Here is a 23,594-nt window from a genome sequence, read left to right as displayed (position 1 = left end):
AAGAGAGAGGCATGCAGATGAATCACATTTTATAGACAGTCTCCCATAATTTTCCTTTTCCTAGGACACACATTCCTAGCATAGAATCCTCAAACAAAAGCACAGTACAGCCAGTAGAGTAACACTTCCTTCCTAATGGTAAGAATTCTATTTACATATTCGAGTTTAATCTTTTAAAGAGCTAAATCTTTCCATACCTAATACCAAAATAACCAATTTCTTAGTGCTCAGTCTCTCCTTCATAAATGGGAGGTGTTCGAACAAGATACAGAGCTAGTACAGAACAGCTTATAACACAACTTTTATTAGAAAAGTTATACATAACAGCATCAACTATTTTCAAGAATATTAACTTTGAAAAGCAACAAAAACAGACTAAAAATGTGTAACAAGAAACTAATGACCTTTTCTATAATTAAACATTCAAGTTATCTACAATGTCTCTTTTTACAAAGGAGAAAATTATGGTTTTACAGGCACATCATGTTGAAAATAAAGCTGCAGTAACTTTATACAATTAACTTTTTCAAGGATTAGTAAAACATGGTCATCATGTAGTCTCAGAGATTTTAAACATTCACATAATTTTACAGTTGAGTATACACTGAAATTCAGGAGTCCCAAAATTATTTCACAAAAGTGCCAACATTAAAACCAGAACCTTCACTGTGAATAATTTTGCCCTAAAAAAAGTTAAGACAGGTCTCCATAATCAACATATTCACATAATTTCTGGTGCTACCTGGTCTAACAGTAAAGCTTCATTCTTTAGAAATAAAAATCAAACCGGATTTCTTTCGCAAAACTGATAAAACGTCTTGAACATGGGAGTGTACATTATCAGAAAAAATTGACACTAAAACCATAAATATATCCAAAGAGCCATTAATACACTACACAATTAAGTGGAATTGTGCCCATCTGTACTCTATATTCAAAGTTTGTTGCCCTTTTGGTACAGGTGGTATCTGATTTTAGCAATTTTTCTTATTCTTACTGTTGGATGCTTGCTTAATAAAAAAATCAGATAATTTACAATCTAGAAGTCTGTTTTAAAAAGTCTGGAGTTTATATACAGCTCTAACAAACCTAAAGGACTATGATTTCTTAAATGGTTAAATGACATTACTAGTTTTCATTTGTCACTTATTAACAGTAATTAGCCATCATCAGTAGTGGACCATAACAAGGTGATAAGTGAAAAGGAATGTTTAGTCTAAAACGCTTCACATGTTCTGTCCTTTCATGTATCACGTAGAGGAAGTGCTTTCCACAGACACTCGTTTCCCCTTAGCATCAAGGGCTACAAAAATCTGACTGCAAAAATGCAGTGACACAGCAAGCTGACATATCAGGCACTACCTTTCATATTGGCAGCTTTAAGAGACCCACGGTATGCACAAAGATCTAGAGAAGGGGAGAAAAAACTACTACTATGAGAAGCAGACCGAACATTTCAGATGAGTTTGGCAAAGTTTTTAATCAGACAAAAGGTTGGCCATTCAGATTTACTTGTATAGGTTAAAAATATCTATACTGAATCAACTAGTCAAATTATTGTAAGACATTTTCATTGATACTCAACATCACATGCACCAATATTGCACACATCTGCTCTGAGCTGCTAAAACAATCTTTATCTGGGTGCTTGAGATGTCTGGTTTCTGCAGCTGGAACTCAAGTCACCCAACCCAGCCAGCAGTTTCACTAAAAATTTGAGTGGTAAAGTTAAAATACAAACCCCAAAATAACCCCAAGAGAAAACCAAGGACTTTATACAGACAATAAAATCTAAATTTTCTGCAATGGTCTTGTGGGCCCTACGGACAGGGCAATACACACGCACCGGTGAGAGGAGCACGAGCTCTGCCCTAGGGAACCATTCAGATAATGTGAAACCTGGGACCAGGGGTGGCAATGATGTCACTGTAGGGCTCCTCCTGTGTCAGCTCTATAGCTTGCTGCTTTTTCAGTACCAGGAAACTGTAGAACTTTGCAGCTGCTTGTTTTCTATTCGTATTTCTGCACAGATCAAGCAAACTGATGGATTCTGCTCCAGTCTTAGCAAGGGCTCTCTGAAAAACGCAACATTGATACCACAAGTTAAATAGAGAACTACACAGAAACAACAATCAATGTCTCTTGGCAAGATTCTGTTTGTTGACAACCCCAGGACATAGAGGGATTCAGAAGAATAGGAGCATTGTAACATGTACATGAAAATTTCTTTATGGATCTTAGCTAAATGAAACCTAGTAGGCTTCCCAGGGATGTGTGAAAATCATTCTTGAATCTGCTGAATGTATTCCAGAAACACTGTTGACTAGCACAAGATTTTATTTCTGCAATAATAGCTAACCAGTCTTTTTTGACTACAGGACAATTTTTTCTTAATAGGAATAAAATAAAGAAAAAATCAAGCTTTATTTCTCAAAATAAATTTAATTCCAAAAACAATAAAGTAAAATTTCAAGAGCTAACATTCTTTAAAAGATGCATAATTTCCCAAAGTGAAAGCCTGTTTATTTCTAAGACTCCTCTGTCTTAAGTAAACTAAGTACCCCAAGTCACTAAGATTTTCTCAAAGTCTTGGCAAGAATATATTAAAAAAAAAAAATCATGATTATACATCTTTTTGCTGGCCAGGACAACAACTGAAGTGCTCAATTTAAAGCAGAACTGTCTGTCATGGAATGAATTTCAACAAGATGAAAAGATATTTGGCTGGGCAAACCAAATTATTTTATATGAATCAGACCTTAATTCCAAATCTCACTGCAGATTTCATGTTTAAGCCATCCAATGTGATGCTCTTTTGAGTACATGGAAGAAAGAACTGGAAAAAGCTAGTTATGGCCAAAGAGATTTCTAAAGCTCTCTTCAGAAACTGTGATAAAACATTCAGAGAGGAAAACATTACACAACACTACCAACTCAACATCTGTATACTTTAGAAATTATTTTAAAGCTTTTTTTATTTTAATCAGTTGTGCTGATTTGGTTTGGGGCAGAGGTAATTTTCTTCACAACAGCTCATATGGTGCTGTTTTGCATCAAGTAGGCTGGAGGTGCACAAGGAGTTGGGAGGGGACAGAGCCAGGACAGCTGACCCTAAATGGACAAAAGGATAATCCATGCCACGTGGCATCATGCTCTGCATTTAAAGCTGGGCGAGAGAAGAGGGGGGTGTGACCATTTGGGATGTGGCATTCAGTGACAGCCAAATCTCACCAGTTGCCAAAATGTTTAAGGGAACAAAGGAGCTACAAACCAGGCTGCAAGGCAGAGGTAGCCCAAGAGTATGTGGAGGACAAACACAGAGACTGATAAGCAAAGGAGCAGTTTGCACTTCAGCTCAGGGTGAACATTGTGGTGTTCAGTCATCGTATCAGAAAAAGCCTCTTTAGTTCCAGCAAGCCAGAATCCATCCCACAGACAGGTATGTCTGTACAGACTGAATCCATGTGCTAGAAATCAGCCAAAGTCACATTTCCACAGCTGTTAATAGATTCAGCTTCTCATGGCATAACAGTTTTCAAACTAGCCTAGACAGAAGTAAACATCCTGTACAATGGTGTTATCCCTAGACTCTTATGAGGGTTTGCCTAAAGACACATAGCAAAAAGTCAGAGGCACTATGATTTCATCAAAAATACAATCAGTTATTTTATAATTTCAATTTCTGTGCACACAGAGTGTGGACTTTTAGGTTGAAAAACATTTAGGTGAAAAATTTTAATTCAAATGTTCTCTAAACAATAAGTGACAATTATAAAAGAATAGATTTCATTTTAATACAATTATTTGATACAGATTTAATCAACTACATGCATTCTTCCCCCTCTATGATAACTGGTATTTTAATACCAGATTCCCCTCTAAGATAACTGGTATTCTGTAACACTGACTGCACAGAAAGCTCTTTCTTGACATTTTAACTCAGCTCAAAAGCATCAGTGGACATACTCCAAAGCTGCTTTAAGAGAAAGCAAATAATCATGTGTACCTGAAGGCCATGGAGCATTTGTTGAGTCCTCTTGTTCCATCTCCTTTCTTCTTGATCCTGATCACCCCCTGTGCCATCTTCTTCCTGGAAGCAGGTGTAAAATAAAAGACATGAAGTTTGTTACCATAGGATATTAAATACTGTAGCTAAGAGACAAGTTATCCTATTTGAAGACATGGCTGGTTTTCTTGCAAAAAGCTACTTTCTTTAAGTAGGACAAGCTATTTAAAATGAACCACACCATTAAAGTTCAAAAGTTCTTATCTAAGGCATCATAAACATTTAGTGGTTTAATCCAGCCATGGGTGAGAACAAGAGAACACTAATTCAGAACAGAATGTATATGTAATTAAAAAAATTAAATAATATTTATATTATTAAATGGTCATGAAATAATTTAAGAATTACATTTCCAAGGGCTATTTATAAGGACAAACAAAAGAGTTATTTCTTATGCCTTTTACTGAATTCACAGTCAAACATTCATCCACTTCTGGGAAACACACAAACTGATTCTACACAGAGTTCTTACTTCTTCCTCCTCCTCTTCCTCTTTCTCCTTTTCCTTCTCCTTCTCTTTTTCTGGCAGAAGTTCTAGCTCTGGTATTAGCTGGCAGATGTTTTGGGGCTCCTCTGGAGGCATTTCTACAGGTGGTATTTCCAGCTGTTGTGATGGTGGATGCTTTAAGAGCACACAATACAGTTAAACAAACAGTATCATTTTGTCAGTTCCTTTACAATAGAACAATGGTGCTACAGACCAGTTTAATAAAATCCAAGTATATAATCTTAGCCATTTGTCAGGATTTTTCATTTTTGAAAACCAAAAAGCAATTTTGTTTTGCTGTCCATATGTGTATTTTCAATTCTTTAGATTCTACTCAAACCAGAAATTTTAACACCACTGTAAAGTAAAAAGCCTTTCCAGTAACTTCACTTATGCCACCATCCAAACTACTGATCTCATTCCTTGGATCAGCACATGCAAATTTAAAATCCCACATCACCAGATGCAATGCTACACAAACACACTTTAACTCACTGGAACTAGTCATCTTCAAAATATCAAAATGCTGTTCTCATCAATACAAATGAATGAAGGGATAAAATGAATGAATGAAGGGATTAAAGCATTGGTACCTACAAAGTTTCTGAAAACATATGAATTACTTTGGTGCTGAAGTATATTCTCAGAAAATATTTGTGTCAAGAGGAAAATACAGAAAAGAAAATTAATAGGATTTATGTAGACAGTTTTAGTAAAATTAATATATGGTACTCTCCCCATGAATCTAAACAATTAAGTGTTTGCCAGTAAAGTTCCCTTGACATGTGAAAGTTTCTACACGTACCCTAAAAAATGGCAAAGCAACTTCTGATGTAGCACACAGCAGGTATCACTACAGGTTGTTGCTAGAGGCCTGACCTGGCCTCTAATATAATCACAGAATTCCCAACACACCAACACCCCCAATTACACTGACTGACTTGACTTAGCACAGTCGATGGTGATTTCACCCCATGAAAGGGATGAAAGGGCAAAAGGAGCAGCAGCTGCCACCCTGCTTACTAAGATAATGTAACATCTAACAGTCCCATTCTACAGTGAACAACCTGTCAGCCAAGGAATGTGAAAAGTGAGGTTAAAAATTGCACAAACATGAGACACAGCATAAACAGGACTGTTCTCACCATGCAAGCATACAGAAAAATACACCTTTCATTTTGCCCATTTCCTTCCTCTCCCCTTCACAGTTTCCTTTGACACTGCATCACAGCTAGTGTCCAAGTCTATTCACAACTCAACCAGGAAATCTCTCCAGATAATCAAAGTTTTTCTTTGAAGCCTTAAGCCTGGAACACTAGGGCTGTCTTAAAAGACATTTATGGAGCTAACACAATCCTTGCTTCATGGAAGCTGTTCATATATACTTGCCAAGCAGGACTTGATAAGCAATACACGAGATTCCTTGAAGACTTTTACTGGAGGAAGAAGTATAATTTCTTTATCCTACCAGCATTTCAAATGTTTCAATAAGCTTTTCAGCTAACAAAGGCACCAGAATGATACCCAGGGACAAATGTTCTGATACTACTACAGTGAATCTCAAAGGAGATTCACTGTAAAGCTAGGGCTTCAAATCTGTGTAATTTCCTACTCAAAAACACTGCTCACTTCTCATTCCCCATAAAAAGCCAGTAAAAGCTTACTCACAGGTAACACTGGCTCTGGCTCTACTTGCTGCAGTTTGCGTTTGACCCCAGTCTGAGCCGGTGGCGGTGGCATAACCGACTCGTCCAGGTTGGTTCTGCTGCCTTCCATCATCGACTCTTGCAAACGGCTCGGTTCTTCCAGAATAGGTTCATCTGTAGTCACAACAAATCTTCTTTTAGATACTTAAGAATGTTATTATAGAAACTGTACTAAAATCCAATCTGCTATTATTTTAGAATTGAGCACTCTCAACAGCCTGCACTTTTAATCCACTGGTTCAAGCAATTCCTAAGCATCCCCTATTTCTAGGAAAAAAAAGTTATGCCAGAAATTGCATCACATCAAGCTAAACCACCATTACAAAGCTCATTGTTTCATACACAATCTTTGATGACTTAATACAAAGCACAGATAAAAGAGAAAAATATGCTCCAAAGGAAAGCAGAGCATCTTTGACAAGACACAAACCAATGACATCTCGTTGCTGCTGCTGCTGTTGCTGCTCCTCTCTGGGAACCTCTGGGTTTTCAAAGTCTTTAAGGAACTCATCGAGATTGTCAGCTTCTCCACCTTTCCTCCTCTTTCTCAGGTCTTCTGGTACCAGAGGTGTAAGACAGCGAGTAAAGAGCTACAAAAGAAACATTACATTATTCACTATTGCAGTTCTCAGTGTCCTTTTATTTCATTTTGGTTTAAGTAATTATGGCCTATCTTTTTTTATCAGTTTTTAATCTCCTCTCCAACAGTACTACCTTCTAAAATTTATTTATCTTTGTAACTGATAACAGCAATGTTCAAAATATTTACCTTAATTCTTTTAATATGTTTTTTCTTCCAATTATGAATACTGCCATCACTATATCACTATTTATATGCTGACATTTGCTATAAACGAAGCACAATTCTGAATATGGTTCCATTTAAAAATAAACTTGCACAAAAACATTACCTTCAGTAGTCTGTTATTCCACAAAGGCTGTGCAGGCAGAGAGAAAAGCTTCTCAACTCCACCGGTTTCTTTCCACATCATCAATTTCTTAGTAGGAGGTGCCAAATCCAAAGTAGTGACAATATCAGAGTAGTCACTTAATTGGGCTCGAATAGTCTTGCTGTCCAGTTCTTTCACACTGTCCACAATCAGCTTTCTCTTCCTCTTTGCTTTGGTTTCCTTGACTGTTGAGATTTTTAGCAAGCAATGAAGGTTAGCTCAAAAAGGTACCATGCTGTAAAAGAATCCTGCAAGTTCTCTACAGGTCTTACCTGCCCTCATATAAAGCTGCCTAAAGAATCTAAGGCAACACTAGCTTTGGGAGAAGGATTAAAAGCTATGTGCAGTACAAAGCATCAAATACTACAAAGGCTCTCCCATAACCTGCAAATTCTTCTGTGAATTTCAATCTTTCTAAGCCTCAATGCCCTCAGCTGCACGTGCCCCTCTCTCCCATGGTTTGCTTGATAGGCTGGTGCAAACACTGGCCACCAAGTTGAACAGAAGATGGAGCACCTCTCTTATGAGAAAGGCTGAGAGATTTGGTTTTGTTCAGCCTAAGGAAAAGGGAGCTTTGGGGTGGCCTAACTGTGGCCTTCCACTACCTGAAGGGAGCCTACAAGGAAAATGGGAGGGACTTTTTACAAAGACATGTAGTGACAGGGTGAGGGGGATGGGATGGCTGCCAACTGACAGAGAGTACATTCAGACTAGATATTGGGAAGAAGTTCTCTACTGTGAGTGTGGTGAGGCACTGGAACAGGCTGCTCAGAGGAGCTGTGGATGCCCCATCCCTATCAGTGTTCAAGGCCAGGCTGGATGGGGCTCTGAGCAACCTGGTCTAATGGAAAGTGTCCCTGCTCATGGCAAGAGAGTTGGAACTAGATCTTCATGATTCCTTCCAATCCCAGCCATTCTATGACTCTAATCACAGATTTAAAATACCACACCCACTTTTTCCCCTAAGCCCTACCTGAGCTTTGGTAGAGTTAATGGGGTGGTTATTTTAACTGTAAACTTCTGACCCTGTTCTAGGATAACATGACTGTGCTCACAGCCTGTACTCTGCAGCAGACCCTGAAGTCTGGTAAATGCTGTCTTTGCTGGACCAGCAGATGAGCTGGTCCCCTGCTGCCAGCCTGCCACGAGAGGGCAGTGCCATGACTCTCCCACTGGCCAAGCAGGGAATCAGGGCCTGGAGCTCAGTCTAAAAGAACAGGACAAGCTACTTTCTTTCCAGATATTAATTTTTTAATAAAGCAGGGGTCAGTATATAATGAGCCAAATAGAATCTTGCATTAAAGAAAAATATAAGGAAAATCCCTACTTAGTAGAAATTCAAATACAAGGTGCACCTCCTGAAATCAGCAATTCATTAAAGCTACAAATCACTAGAACAGCAGTCATTCTCAGTGTAAACAGTCAGTCCTGTCCTTCAAACACAGCTTACCAAGAACTGTGCTGCACTACAGATACTGTATTAGAATGAAAGACATGCTGAGCTCCATTCCGACTCAGTGCATTTTAACTAGCATATTTATCTAAAGCTACAGTATCATGCTGTTACATGCACTGACTGCAGAAACTACAAACTAGTATTCTCTGACACCATCCATGTAAGCTACCTCTCTGGAAGGTACTGGAGGGCTACTATTAGAATAAATGGAATTCAGCACTTGATCCCAGCTTTCTCTCCCAAGTGAGAAGCAGAGTCAGCAGCAGTGCTAGACATTCATTTCCCCTCCATCAAGCTGAGGTGGTCTCTGACAAACTGCACAGTACTCCCCAGCAGCTCACTCACCAGTTATGTCAATAGGCTCCAGAGCAAAAGCCTCCTCTTCATTGGGAACAAGCGTTGTCTGGTCAGTCATGGTTGGTAAGGGCTCCACCGGATCGACCGAGTCCGGGCTGTCCGGGCCTCCCACTGCCAGCGACAACAAGAGCCTTGCACTAGGTCAAAACACAACAGGCTGGGCCACCCCTCCCATCCCCTCCTCCACACCTTCAGGTGGCTTCCCACACTTCACACTTTTGAGCTTAGTATGCTTTTCAGCAATTAGAATCCAAACTACATGAGTAGAAAGTAATTCTAGCTCTGGTGCTAGATCATACTCACTTGATACATTATCATCATCATCCATATCATCGTGGGGAGGCTGTTCTGGCATCATTACTCCACTTTCTGAGAGTGCAGGTGGGTCATCAAAAATACCACCATCATTATTACTAAGAAGTTTGTCATCTGAAGAAACCATATGAAAGAATCAGTTTTGCATCCACAAATTCATGAAATAAGTATAGACAAATTTACAAAGAAGTACAGACAAGTTTATTACAAGACAGATGAAGATAGTGCAAAAGTTAGAAAGAACTTTCAATGCTGACATCGAAGAAGGTAGTAGTGCTCTATCAAGGGGCTTTTCAGCTCTAATTCTGAGCTTAGAGATAACATTTATTACCATATACTTGCCACATATTTGCATCTTACATCTAATAGTTTAGAACTTTGTTTTAAATATGCCAACACTTAATATGCTGTGAATCATCTATACTGCTGTAGCACTCACAAAATGGAATATATGCTCAGTGCACATACACACACACACACATATATATACACACGTTATATATACACATACAAATATATATATACATATACACATACATATACAGTACACATACACACATACATATATATATATATATACACACATACACACACAGTGAGTATAAATACTCACTGTACAAGGCATAACTTTTACAGGATCTGGCAACAAAGGAAGCAACTTCCCCTCATCTACCCAAGAACTAATTAATTAAAGTAGGAGGTAGGATAGAGGAAAAACAAATTTCTCAAACTTACCCAATATTCCACCATCATTTCCTTCCCCAAAATTATCATCTTTGTATTGGTCTTCATACTCCAGGTGATTAGACTTCTCATTGAGGTGACTGGTGCTCTGTTCAGGTTCCAGGAGGAGATTGGAAGCACTAGTGCTCACCAGCATGTCATCCTCAAATGCACTACCTTCCCTCATCATCTCACGATCGTCCATCCCAAAGTCACCTGCAAGAATACAATTGCACTGCTCTAAGTGCTAAAAAATTCAAGATGCAAGAGACCTACCTAACTGATCAACAAAGGCCCATATGTAGGACCAAACTTTATTTCCATTAATCCTATTTGCAGAGTTAATGACAAGATGTTAAGGAATTGTGACCAGCAATACCATAGCATAAAATACTGTTCAAACAATTATAAAAATAACTCTCTCCTTTTCAAAGCATTTTATTGTACTCATTTGAATTGATATTAGCAAGATCCTACTAAACTTTATCTGCACAGAAACCAAAGAATGCAATGGAATTCAAAGACATTGTGCCTTATGCCTCAAGGCTGGGCTTCCATTACAGGGAACGAACCAACACCCAGTCAACACCATTTTTAGGTTATTCTTTCAAAACTATTACTGAATTATGGTTTACAATACTGCAGGTTAGGAACCAGACATTCAAATAAAACTGTCTTTAGGTGTTGATTCAGATGTTAGAATACTGTCCTTAAAAGGACATCTAAAGTAGCAAACTTGTCACCAGTACTGATTCAGCTTCAGAAATGTCCCACTGGTTTCTGACTGAGAGCATGCTTATGATTAAAGCAACAGCTCAGTTCATATTCACATCACATTTTGAAAATTATAATTGTCACAGTACTTCAATGATTAACTTGATTGAATATTCTTCAGCTTTTCTTTCTGCCTATTCTAGGCAGCTCAAAGTTCACTGAGCATTAGAGGACAGACGTTCTGGAAAAACTGACATGAACAAACTAAAACTTAAACATACAACCACAATGTTTGATCTGATTTGTTTAGAATTCATGGAGCATTCCATAGTAATTGCAAAACCGTATCTTAAAATAACTAAAATTAGCTAGTAACACATAGTAATACATGAGAGCTTTACCAAAGTCATTATCCTGGAGGATACTGATGTTGCCCACTTCTTCTCTCATTGTAATTTCTTCCACTCTACTCTGGTTCAAACTGAACTGCTGAGCCACATCAATATCACTTAAACAAACAGAAGGCAATTATTAAAAATCTCATTAAAAAAAAAAAGAACAGATAAAGGCTGATGAAATAAACATGACATTATTCAGTAAAAAACAATTTTACATTCAAGTCCATTATTGAAAAAAAGGTGAACACTGAATAGAAACTACTACTTTAAACAGTGAGACCATTAATGGTTCAAACCTATCATCCAAATTGCATTAGCTTCTGGGAAATGTATCAGTAACCTCTCTCACTCCTTGCTGTGTTGGGATTACTAATTTCAAAGAGCAAATTAATTAAGAAAAGCCTTCAACCCCTTCAACTTCAAAACCTATTAATACAGTTTATCAAACACTGTATTTTGCACCACTACCAAGCTAACAACCTTTGTGGTGTATTAAGGTACATTTCTTATAAATACACAGAAATTTTTGCACTTTGAAATTAGTATATACTCTAATTTTAATTTAAACTAAATTGAACACTGAGTAACCTGGATTCTAAAAACTCCATTATGAATAACTCAAATTTAAAAAATAAAATAATAAAAAACATCAGTTTTTTAAAGATTAAGAACTATTCAGGTTGTATACTTGTTATATGTAAAAGTAACCCATAAGTATTAAGAAGATTTAAGAATTAAAAGTGCCACTTTAAAAGGTCAACAACATCCCCATAAAATTAATCTTTTCCATCCTAAGGAGGTATGTGATCTAGGATGCCTTGCATAGAAGAAAAAAGAAGTTATAACAGGTACCTGAGTTTTTGAAAAACTCCTGTAAGGACAGCTTTCAGTCAAAGTCAATGCTACTATGAACTTAAAATCAACAAAAAAATGACTGCACATTTCCTTATCAGTATAGAAGAAAGACCTAAGAATAGAAGTTACCTACAGATTATTTTTTTACATTCAGCAATGAGTTAGCTGTTTCAAACCAGTGTCTCCTCAACTAAAACCAATTCTCATTGCCATGGAAATGGACAAAACCCAAAACTTACTCTAGATCAGGGAGTGGTTGGTCAAAATCATGAAACTCCTCAGGTAAGGTAATAGCATTATAAGCAGCCTCTCTGTTTTCCTCAGGCAAATCAACAACTCCTGCAAGGAAGAACACCCAGACATCAGTTCCCATTCCTTACAAGGACAGCATTTTTCACTGTGTCATTAACATTTTCTCTCTGCATGGGCCTACTGTCTTTAAATTTGTTGAACTGAACTGATGCTGAGATACCTACAAAGAAACCTTAGATAATGGTAGTAAGTGAAATTCAAACTAAATTCAAAACAAATATCCTCAAGCCCTTGCACTGTCTGTATAAAATAATGTTTGTGTAGCACTATGCAGAGCTGTGCAGCCAACACAGGCATCATATTGCACAACACTACAGGCACCTGCTCCAAAAGAATTTTATCATGATACATGGTATGAGCAGCAGGGTTCTACACTGCAGGGGCAGCACAGGGTGACTTCTTTGCTATTGGTCCTTTATTCAGTTCCATCAGCTCCAGAAGTCCAGGAACAGAACTGATTGCACTTGGGGCTCACTAACTCATAGGCTTCTGCACATAAAAGAGCTGTATTACCAAAACCACCACATACCTTTTCTTATCCTCCAGAGATGCTTACTCTTATTCAGCAGGCATTCTCAGAGCATGAATATCAGATTGGGCATCACAAAACCAGTGCCAGCAGTTGGTCCCTCTGTTTTATTCAAAGTCTTAAAAGGTCAGGGCACTTGAAAGTGCATGGGAAATGCAGGTTCAATTCCTTCTGTAACTTGCAGAAGATTTGAGCTCTATGCTCTGCCTTCTGACCCACACATACAACACAGGCAATTCTGAGGTACAGATACTTCAGAAACACTCTGCTCGCTCACTGTGCTCCCCTCTGCAATGAATAATCAAAGAACCACTGTCCACAGAGACCAGGAACAAGCATGAGTCTGTAGCTTACTCATCATGGTACCTGACTAGGAATGAAGACATCTAGTCCATCCGTTCGGGGCTGTTCAATATTTTTACTTGTCTGCTGCTTAAAATGAAATGTGCAAATGATTCTCAGAACAGAAAGACTCAATGCCTAAGGCACAAAGTTGATTAACTGAAAATAAAGACCAGTGCCTCAGCTTCTGTCAGGCCAGCATGCCACTTTTTGTAAATCTTGATTTTAAGGTACTTTGACATGCACTCTGTTAGGAGAGGGAAAATAGGCTGCCTTGTGATATTAAAATTATGTTCTTATTATAACCCAGGGAAGTTAAACAAAGTAATAAGGAAAAAATTAGCAATGGTCAACAAATTGCCACTGAAAGCTACATAAAATTCAATACTTGAATTCAGTGCCTGAATCACAACCTGTAGATCAGGAAATGAAGATAAAGGCATTACATACCTTAACTTTTCTCAAGTAACTGCTGTACTGGCTTTCAAGAATTGCCTTTTTAAAAAACAAAAAGTCTACCTCAATTTCAGCTTTTAAATCTATTGCACTCACTAACTTAAAAAGGTAGAATATGATTTAGCAGCTGTGAGCATCCAGCAGCATCAGTGCCACAGGTACACTTCAGCTCAGAAAAAGTTCCCCAGGCCAAAATTAAAGAGAACTATCTATAAAGACATGAAAAAATGAAAGCCAAATAATTCATTGACTGCTGGACAGAAAAGTAATTTCAGGTATTAATATGGCACCCCATTTTAATGCAAAATATTTAAGTAAGCAACTACAGAGTGGGAAATTATGTTGCAAACATATAAAAGGAAAACTATCTTTGATGCCCACATTACAGTCCACATTATTTTCAGAAACTATAATGTGAAAGTGTCAAAAAACCAGCTTACTTTCATGTTTCTTTTGTAACTCATAGCAAAAGAATCCTGACCCTTGATGGAAACCAGTCCCATTCTGCGCTTCTATTCAGTAGGGCACTGGCCTTTTTCAGGCAGAAGGTAAAAACCATGCAGTGTATTTCCATTTAACATCATACACCAGCCACAGCCAAAACTGTAAGTGGGATTTTACTGAATCAGCAATGATAAGAGAAGTTTTTGTTCAGAATTCAGTTAAAAGATGTTTTTCAGCAGACAACTCAGTCAGCCAGCCAGCTGCAATAATTCCTTCTCCTATAACCTATACCTTTGTGTAATTATACAGACATAAGAAGGCAGAATTGTATGCCTTCTTAATAAATACATTTATCAATGTAGCTTTTCAGAGAGCACTAAGAAAAAGAGAGATACCTGGACGAAAAGCCATCTTAATCTTAATGAAAGCCTCATTACAGTCTGCAAGAAGATATTTTGCTTTCCTGTGGTAGATTCTAACAACGCCTAGTAAAAGATGTCCTGAGGTTCGAAGTGCCATCTTCACCTAAAAACACATTGCACAATCAGTGAATTAAACGTATCCTCAGCATTCCCATAAATGACACATCAGTCAGATTTACATGAATTTTCTCAATAAAATCAAATATCCAAAACAAGTATAAAAATCAGCAGAAATCTGAAGAAACAAAGGATGCAAAGTCTACAGTTCAAGGTGATAGCCTATTACATTATTTATGGATGACCCAGCAAATATCACTAAATTAATAGCAGCTCACTCCAGAAATTCCCAAACACTGCTCTGTCTAGTTCAAAAATAAGTGACAAAGCCTATCTTTACCACATCTTCTTTTCTACCACCTTTGCTACTTCAATTGTTGGAAAAGTGAAATACACAAAAAGTTGGGCAGCCATAAATAGTGATTTGATTAAGTAAAATCTGGTTAAAAACTGTTAGCTACCTCTCCATGTTCTGTCATGAAGTGAGAAACACTGGAAGATGTGGAGTGCCCATAAACAAGCACTGCCACAGTAAAACAATTTTAACTTCCCTTCCTCTTCAATCTCACTACTTTACTATGTAATGAAGTATCTACTGCGGGAACATCAAAATGAAAAAAAGTAATTCACAGAAGGACTCTTCTTTAAGTATGTTAGGCTGAAAGAGCATGAAATTTGTGTTGAATGGTACATGGAATAATTATCTCACAGAAAGAGTAAGCAATACACGATTTAACATCAACCTAAGAATTCAAGATTTTTATTTCCTCCAACATATTTTTAAAATTTCAGCTAATGAACTGTTACACACAAAGTTAAATATATGAAGAAATGCCTATTAGTTTCTCCTTTCTCTAAAAGAATGCTCCAGCTCACTAGTGAGACTATGAACATTATCTTCTTCCTAAATCCTTCCGAAAGTGATAATGAAACAAATCACTATTCTAGAAGAGTAAGCATCACTGTGATTGTACAATACACTTTTTGCTTACACTTAGCACTTCTTCTAAAATCTAGAGTAGTACTATAAAAACTGTTAACATTTGTATCAACCAAAATAAAACATATAAGTAAGTTTTCTTTTGTTTTCAAGTAGTTGCTTTTTTTATAAGACATTGACATCTGTTAAGTGACAAAAATCACAACTATACCATCAGTTTTAAGATGAACAATTTCATTGTCATGAGTAGTAGAGGGGAAGAAAAACATGTAAAAACATTAAGCTACTTAAAATTTCCTCCCATTTCACAACAGAGTATTATTTCACATCCAAACACGCCTTTCCACCCTTTAAAATAGCAACACTAAGAACTTTATTTGCTACCTGTAATTACCACCTGTACACTCAAGTTCTTTTCAGTACAAGGTCACATGACATTGGTGTAAAACAGATACCTTTGGGGAAATGATGCTCTCCACGCTGCTCTCCAGGTTACATTCAAACACGTGGGCTTTGGTCAGCTTCTTATCCCAGTGGGCCGCCAGCCAGATTTTGGCCAGCGGCCCACGTTTGCTCAGGACAAAGTGGGCATAGAACATGGTCCCAGATGTCTAAAACAAAGTGCAAACCTGCAAAGAGAAAGGCAAGTATTTCTTTCCACATCTTTTATTTTATGAGGAACATCCTTGCAAATACCTCCCTTATCCTCAGAAGAAGTACACATATTTGATTTTTAACCACTGAGGTCAGACTATTTGTTTAATATGTTTAAGAAGCCAACACTTACAAATGGTATCCATGTAAGAGCATATTACATGGATAATGTAACATATTGTAATGGATAATGTAATGTATTTATTATATAAGAATTACAAAGCAGAAATAACACCCACTAACAGCCACATACACAACTTAGAAATGTTTACCATCCCTCAAGAAAACATAATCTTGAATCTTTTTACCTTTAAGGTAATGATACCAAACTCTCCTAATGCAAAGAAGCACATCTCAGTTTTCACTCCACAGTAGTTTCCTATGACTTTCACTTCTTTCTACTTTTAGTTCAGTAGCTACTACTCTCCTATACCAGTATATAGTGGACATGGTTCCAGAAAAAGATTCACCATTATAAAATATACAGCACTAAATCTTTTTGGACTTCACTATAATTTCCTTCCTGAACAGAAAGCACAATTGTGTCTTCCATTTCTGAGCAGACCATTCTCCATTTCATATTTTTTTTAATCAAGTGTTGATAAAAGTGGTGAGAAAGCTGACTGCATTATTCCAAACTTCTTTAAGATTCTATTTTCTTTCTCCTTCAGCAGAAAAAAAAAAGGACATTCTTATCTATTTATCTAGTAATTACTTTGTTACAACTGGTAAGATGCCAACACATCAAACCACAGGGAATCAGAACAGCATGATGCCTTATGATCTAAACATGCCACTTCCATGCATGAGGTAAAGATATGATTCAGTTAACTACAAGTAGAGGAAAAGTTTGCTATAAAAAAAGTAAAAGAATCTCCACAAAGAGTTTTTCCAGTAGTTTCTATAACCCAGGAAAATGAATCAAAAGAGAAGAACAGAAAAGGCACAATAAATGCATTTTAGTTTTTACCTCCTCAACACCTAAAGAAAAACAGCCAGAGGAAGCACAGCAAGTCACAATTGATACTGCTCGGAATTTAAGTACAGGGGCAAGAGAAGCTCTGGAAATAAAGCCAACCTCCAGACATCTGGAGAATAAATGAAAAAATGTACATCTCAAAGTCAAGTCCAAGAAAGATGGGCACAAGCAAGTTTTTCCAGGAAGCACATTGAAATAAATTTTGGATAAACATTGTCTAAAGAAAGGTATTATACTTCCCTCTCCCCAGGATATTCTGAAAGACATCACACTGTCTTAAGGCCAGCAGACAATTCAATCCTTGCATATTTTTGAAGGCCTCAGTATTTTTGTACATGCAGAGACATAACTTTGCAACACAGCATTTAAATATCTTGAGTTGCTACCAAAACCATGCAACAGTAAGCCTGTAATTACCTCTGAACATGAGGAATAGGGGAGAACACAAACATAGATTAAGTAAAACCACTTGTATTAATCCATTAAAAGCATTCAATAACAGTTGCAAAACAATGTACTTTGATTAGTGGAGTTTGGCACAATTATTAAAACAGATAACATGGGTTTCACAAAACTTCAAACATACAGCTAACTGAAAACATACTTAAGTTTCCTGTTAAATGTGAAACTCACTATTTGGACAACTTGGACAAAATCAATTTATCTATCACTTTAAATCTGTTTCTCTTCATCCATCGCTGAAGCCTTGCCATACCGAAATACACCAAGGGAGACAGTGACAATCAGACTACAGATAGTTTTAAGGTGTGTTTCAATCTGAACTGCTATTAACAAAAAAGGATTCTATTACCTAAAGCAATAATTTCCTGCCACTTCCAAATTCCAGCAGATGCTCTGCATGGCAATAACTGGGTTACAGCAACTGTACAAACCCACCTTTACAGTTCAGCTGTTTAGCACCTCAGCTCTTCAAAGCGAGCCCCAAAGGCTGCTCCCACTTTCTCCAGATTTTGTCTTTCTTTTCAGATACTCCCTTTTCTGCATTTCAGGCTTTTTGTCTGATCTTTAATTCATAGCACAGTATGTTGATGCAGTGGCATAAAGGGAGAAATAGATTTTCTGGCATAATTTGAGATTGGGACGAATGTTAAAGGAACCAAGAGTTCCTACAAGTGGCAGAGTGCTCAGGCAGACACACAGAATATATCAATGGCTGAAAAGCAACTCCTAAGAATCCACAAAAGGGTAGCTTGATGACTCTTAAAAAGCTTGTAAAGTAAAATACAACTGTCAATTTTTGAAATTTACTGGATACGAAACAGGATTCCTCTAAGGCAAAAAGAGTATGTACTCACACAAGGCCAGGCAGGACCATATCCTGGTCTTGCCAAATCAACTTTTTAAAATACCTGCAACTTTATTGCCATTAACTTTGAATTTGCTTCAATGTGCCACAATTATTCTCAGGTTTTCTCTGCCTAACTTGGTCAACAACCGTACAATTTAAAAAATACAGAAGTGTAAAAAAATCTCCTCTACTCAATGCTCTTCTCTTCACTGCCCTTCTACACACAAAGTAAGTGAAATGTAAAGCAGAACTAAATAATACTGGTCATACACAGGGTCTGAGCCAGAATGTGCCCGTTTCACCTTCTCATCTGAGACTCTGGCAATTGCTCCTTCCAAAGCAGCAGTAAGAAAATTTGGTAGATGGTATAACTATGGGCTTCATCTTAACCCTCAACTCATATATATTTAATCTTAAAGTCCTTGTTCTGATTAGAACAGCTAACTGTCTAACCTCTGAAGAGCACACTGGCATAGTTAGTCCCATTCTTCAAGGCATGCAGAAAGGTGCTTAATGAACTAAGAGCTGACAATAGGCAGAACATTCAGCATATTTTTATTTGATTGTGGTTCACTCTAGCTCATTAAACCCACTCCTCAGCGGCTCTCCTTAGGTTAGGTTATGTACCCACACACACACATCAGTCCACAACTGAAGTTCAGTCTTCTGTTTTTTTACTGTCACCTACTTTTGGTCCTTGTAAAGCTAGTCCAAAACCACAGTCACACACAGATGAGTAGTCAAATTCCACACTACAGTTTAAGAAATTAGCCAGTCATTTTAATTAATTTGTCCTTATGCTATCCTCCAATTTCTCTTCTTTGCTGGTTTCTCCCCACCTGCATAATTTCCTCCTAAACTGTTTCTGCTTTGCTAAGCCCAGGCAGCCCTGGGTAATCTGGGGAAGGGTGAGAACACCTTGTGCACCTGCATCAGGCTGAGCTGGCCCTAGAAGACTTCAGAAGTTCAGAAAAACCACCGTCACCCTGAAACTGTTCTTTGAATTCTTCAACTTTAACTCATAATCCCTTCACTCTCCAATCCTTCTTACATCACTAGACTTCCCATGTGTGGGCACTCACTAACGCTGCCTCCCTGGCAGGTTTTGGTACCACAATGAACATCTGGTGCCACTGAAAAAAAAATCATCACAAACTCCACTAACATCACCTTACAGCTCCAGGCCTTTTTTTTGCCACTACCTTATCTGATCTCCTTCCTTCAATCACCTTTAGAATTGTCTGGTTAATCCACATTTATCTGAATTTTAATATATTTCTTTGTGCCACCTGCAGCTTTACTAAAGCTCAGTGTCAAGTCACCTTAATTTCTTATGTCTACAAAATCAATTCTTGAGAAAGCTAAAACTGAACTAGTTCAACTTTACATACCTTTGGTAAATATATACAACATTTTCCCTTTGTCTCTAGGTCTTGTTTCTTGCATCAACAATCTGGCAGAAATTCTATGGCTGAGGCTGCACGACCAGGTCTATTAATTCCTCAAACTGTAGCACTCTGTTAGAGGAACTGCATTCACTGTTCTCCAATTACAATATACCACACACCTACACAATCAGATAGAACCAGCGCCCCACTAAGGTTACCAATTCAAAAGGCAGATCACTCACAAGTACTGTAAGAGCTGGAAATTACTGAACCCTCTGAACAACACTGTCCTCCTCCCTCAATTCCCACCTAACCCTCAGCAGGTATCCTGCCCTTGCCCCTACACTCAGAATGCTCAACCAGTAGAAAATAAATCTTATTAATTTAAGGCCCTGTCTCATTACCCCAACCTATTTTGTGCAATTCCAGATCCAATTCAAACTAATAAATGTTATATTTATTAGTTTGCATAAATCCTGTACTAACACACTCTTTTAAAGTTATGTAAGTTGAACATTCCTTATATTACTCCATCTTTTGCAGTTATTTCTCTGCACTGTTCATCCAGAGAGACCAAATGTAAAAAACTTTTTAAAATTTTACCTTTAAGAAGTTAAACTGATGTGGTAACTAAAGCAAATACTCTAATTTCTGTGGGAAATCCCACAGTATAAGCAAGACACGATTAATTTGTGTGGTAATTTAAGTTTATTGTACGTCTCACTAGCTTTTTGCTCCTCCTTTTATTACCCCTATCACATCTACTTCCTCTCTAGTTAGAACTTTAGATGAGTGGGTCTTGCTTTCCCAAATTTTGTAAAATGTCTAATATTTATAAATGAACCTTCATAAAATAAAACAGAAGCCCGGCCCCAATAATGCTTTGATGTCCGGCGGTTTTGATAATGAGTTCTACTGAGTAGGAGATTAAGGAAAGTGTGCTTATCACCCACATTTGCACAATGTGGGCCTAAATGGTAACTTCTCCAAATTTACAGTAGTTTCTTTATGTGTCTGAATTTAAAGGAAAGCTATTTTCAATGAAAGATGCCAGTAAGTCACAGTGACCCCAACTTTCCTTTGTTATTGATAAAAACAACGCCCTGTTTTATATTTAACAGAAGCGTTTCTAATCAGGATCAGAGAAATCTTAAAAAAGAGAGCAAGATTTCTAACAGTGTCCATAAGAGCAAGATCTTGGTTCTTCAAAAGGCCGGCATTTTTAAAGGGCTCTTTTATTTTCAGCTAAACAGCCACAGTGTCCAGAAGGGAGTTCATTGCCACTAGAGAGCCTGTGAGAACATTCAGTACCCTGCCCCATCCACGGCAGAGGGAATACTGCACTCAAAACCAGAAGAGTGGCAAATGGAACTTTGCTCCCGTCCCTCTGCCCAGACCGCAGCAGCCTCGCAGTCCGTTTAGCGAGCCGCAGCCAGGGTTCGGTTACACCGCGGGGCTCGGTTACACCGCCGCGGCCCCCGGGCCTCCCCGCGGCTGCCCTGTGGCCCGGCTCTCCCCGGGAAGGTTCCCGCGGCTCCTCGGCTGCCCCGTGGCCCGGCTCTCCCCGGGAGGGTCCCCGCGGCTCCGCGCGTGCGGCCGCTCGAGGTGCGCGGACCCCGCTCCCCACAAGGCTGTCCGTGCCGCCGCCAGGCCGCGCTCAGGGCCCCGCCTCAGAGAGCCCCGGACACCGGCCCCGCGCAGGGTCCCGGGGCGGCCCTACCCTTCCCGGGGAGCCCCAGGTGTCGCGGAGCACCAGGCGGGCCCTCCCCGCCGGGAGGGTTCAGCCGAAGAGCCGGCTCCGAGCCCGAGCATGACGGCAGCACCCCGAGAGCGGGTCTGCAGCTGGGCCCCGCCGGGCCCCTTCGAGCGCCGGCAGCGACCGCGGCGGCCGGAGCCACTCCTTACCCTGCTCCGGGCCCGGGGACCGCTCGCTGCTCCTGCCGAGCCGAGCCGAGCCGGGCCGGGCCGAGCCCGAGCCGAGTCGAGCGGTGCCGAACCGAACCGAAGCTGAGCCGAATCCGAGCCGGGCCGAGCCGAATGAAGCCGAAGTGGAGCCGAGCGGAGCCGAGCCGCTCGCTCAAGCAAACAAGATGGCGGCCGCGGTCCTTCCTGCGCGCGAAGGCGCCGTTCAAACCGCAGGATGTTTACGGTCAAATTCCCCCCCACAACCGGCCCCGGCCCCGCCACTGCGCGTGCGCCCGGCCCCGGGAGGCGGGGCAGAGCCGCGGGAGCGACGAAACGGCCGCTGAGTGACAGCGGCGCGTGGGCCCCGCGGGGGGCGGGGCCTCGGCGGGGGCGCGGCCGGGCTGTGAGGGCGCCCCGCCCCCGTTGGGCGCCAGGCGGGCTCTGCGATGTCGGGTTTAAATCGTGTTAAAGAATCGCTCTCTTCTCTCACAGCCCGGCCCCGGGAGATGTTCCTGGACCCCGCAGCTCCCTCCTGCCGCCGGGGCGCTGCAAGGGTTTGTGCTGTGGGGTGGTTTGTTCTCAAGGGGAACAACTGCGGGCGTCGCTCACTTTCTTTGTTTAGGCCAATTTGATTTCGACTGTACATAGCCAGGTTTCCTTGCTCCTAATTTACTGATTTATGATGGCCACGTATAATGTAGTGGAGGGGGAAGTATGGCTACAACAGGACTCTAAACAGAAGGAGTCAATCAGTAGGTAAAAGCAATGGACTGCTTTGGGAAATGGATTTTTCTGGTCTCTCCCAGGCATTAAGACATCTAATTCTATGAGTACATACCATTCTGGATAAACACCAAACAGAAAATTCAAAAACCTCAAAATAACCTTTAAAATAACCTCTGAAACTATACTTCTAGTGCAATGGATCATCAGTTTACAAAGATAATGTCAGAATACCAAGAAAATCTGTCTACTGAGGGTTTAAGGAGTATTACTGCTATTTGTGACATTCAGATAATACATCATAAGGGATGATAACATCAGCAAATAATAGTTAATAACATGCAGGTTCAGTCTCCTGGTTCTCTTTCCTTAGATTCAATTTTGAAGATTTCAGCATTCATTTACGTTCTTAATGTCTCACTAGAACCTTTATTCAAAATAAACATTGATTCTGTGTATGTCCCACATGGATTTCTGCCAGGTGTAGTAATATGTCAAGTTTTTTCTTCTGCAAGAACACATTTGCTGTGTCACTGCTCTCCTGTATCTCCATGTGGAGTTAGAGCTCTGGGCATTGACCCAGGGAGTGTCCAGGCCTGCTGATAAGACACTCACATTAATATAACAGTGCTGATACACTGGATTGCATCAAGGTCCAGCAGGAGCCTCATTTGCTGCTACAGGAAATAGCCCCTGCCAGCAGAGTGCCCTGCAGTGCAGTAGCAGCACAGAGGTGTAGCCAGAAACCTCAGCACTGCACGCCCTGGCCCGCGATGCTGCTGAAATGGCCACAGCACAGCTGGGCTCTGGCTCATGCCCTGCTCACTGCTAACCTCACTTGGGTCCCTTTTAGTGTGAAATCCTCCCTTCTCTGGCTTAGCAGACACAGGATTGGTCAAAATTGCCTATCTACTGTCTACCACTTACCTGTTTAGAAGCCCTACATCATATTGCCATTGACTGAGCAGAAATTAACGACAGGAAGGAATTATTATTACTATTTTTTCTTTAGTTGTCACAACCAATTCCTTAATAGTTGCCCATTAAAAAAAAAAATGCATCTATTGTTTTTCTCATGCTCTCTACTGTTTGAGCAAGCAATTCTTT

General features: G+C 39.5%; 1 protein-coding gene across 1 annotated transcript; it reads right to left on the bottom strand.

The window, feature by feature from the left end:
- Window positions 1-283: 283 nt before the first annotated feature.
- Window positions 284-22,009, bottom strand: RAD21 (RAD21 cohesin complex component). The gene is made up of 14 exons (XM_071421694.1): window positions 21,765-22,009; window positions 15,985-16,158; window positions 14,506-14,635; window positions 12,267-12,366; window positions 11,176-11,282; window positions 10,073-10,276; window positions 9,326-9,451; window positions 9,011-9,133; window positions 7,171-7,394; window positions 6,690-6,849; window positions 6,222-6,373; window positions 4,539-4,688; window positions 4,007-4,090; window positions 284-2,075 (listed from the first exon to the last, which is right to left on the bottom strand). The coding sequence occupies exons 2-14, from the start codon at window positions 16,126-16,128 to the stop codon at window positions 1,884-1,886; spliced, it is 1,896 nt and encodes a 631-aa protein (XP_071277795.1). The 5' UTR covers window positions 16,129-16,158; window positions 21,765-22,009; the 3' UTR covers window positions 284-1,883.
- Between the last annotated feature and the right edge of the window lie 1,585 nt (window positions 22,010-23,594).

The sequence above is a fragment of the Agelaius tricolor genome, unplaced genomic scaffold, assembly GCF_023055355.1.
Source record: "Agelaius tricolor isolate 1412-34295 unplaced genomic scaffold, bAgeTri1.0.p SCAF_2, whole genome shotgun sequence".
NCBI lineage: Eukaryota > Metazoa > Chordata > Aves > Passeriformes > Icteridae > Agelaius > Agelaius tricolor.
This window is presented reverse-complemented; position numbering and strand designations above follow the sequence as displayed.

Bases quoted from the DNA above. Each gene is read 5' to 3' on its own strand.
- RAD21 (XM_071421694.1), bottom strand. From the start codon at position 16,128: ATGTTCTATGCCCACTTTGTCCTGAGCAAACGTGGGCCGCTGGCCAAA. The intron at 12,367-14,505 runs GTATCTCTCTTT...TCTTCCTTGCAG, and splicing joins TAAGATGGCTTTTCGTCCAG to GAGTTGTTGATTTGCCTGAG. The intron at 4,689-6,221 runs GTGAGTAAGCTT...GTGCTCTTAAAG, and splicing joins AGCCAGAGCCAGTGTTACCT to CATCCACCATCACAACAGCT.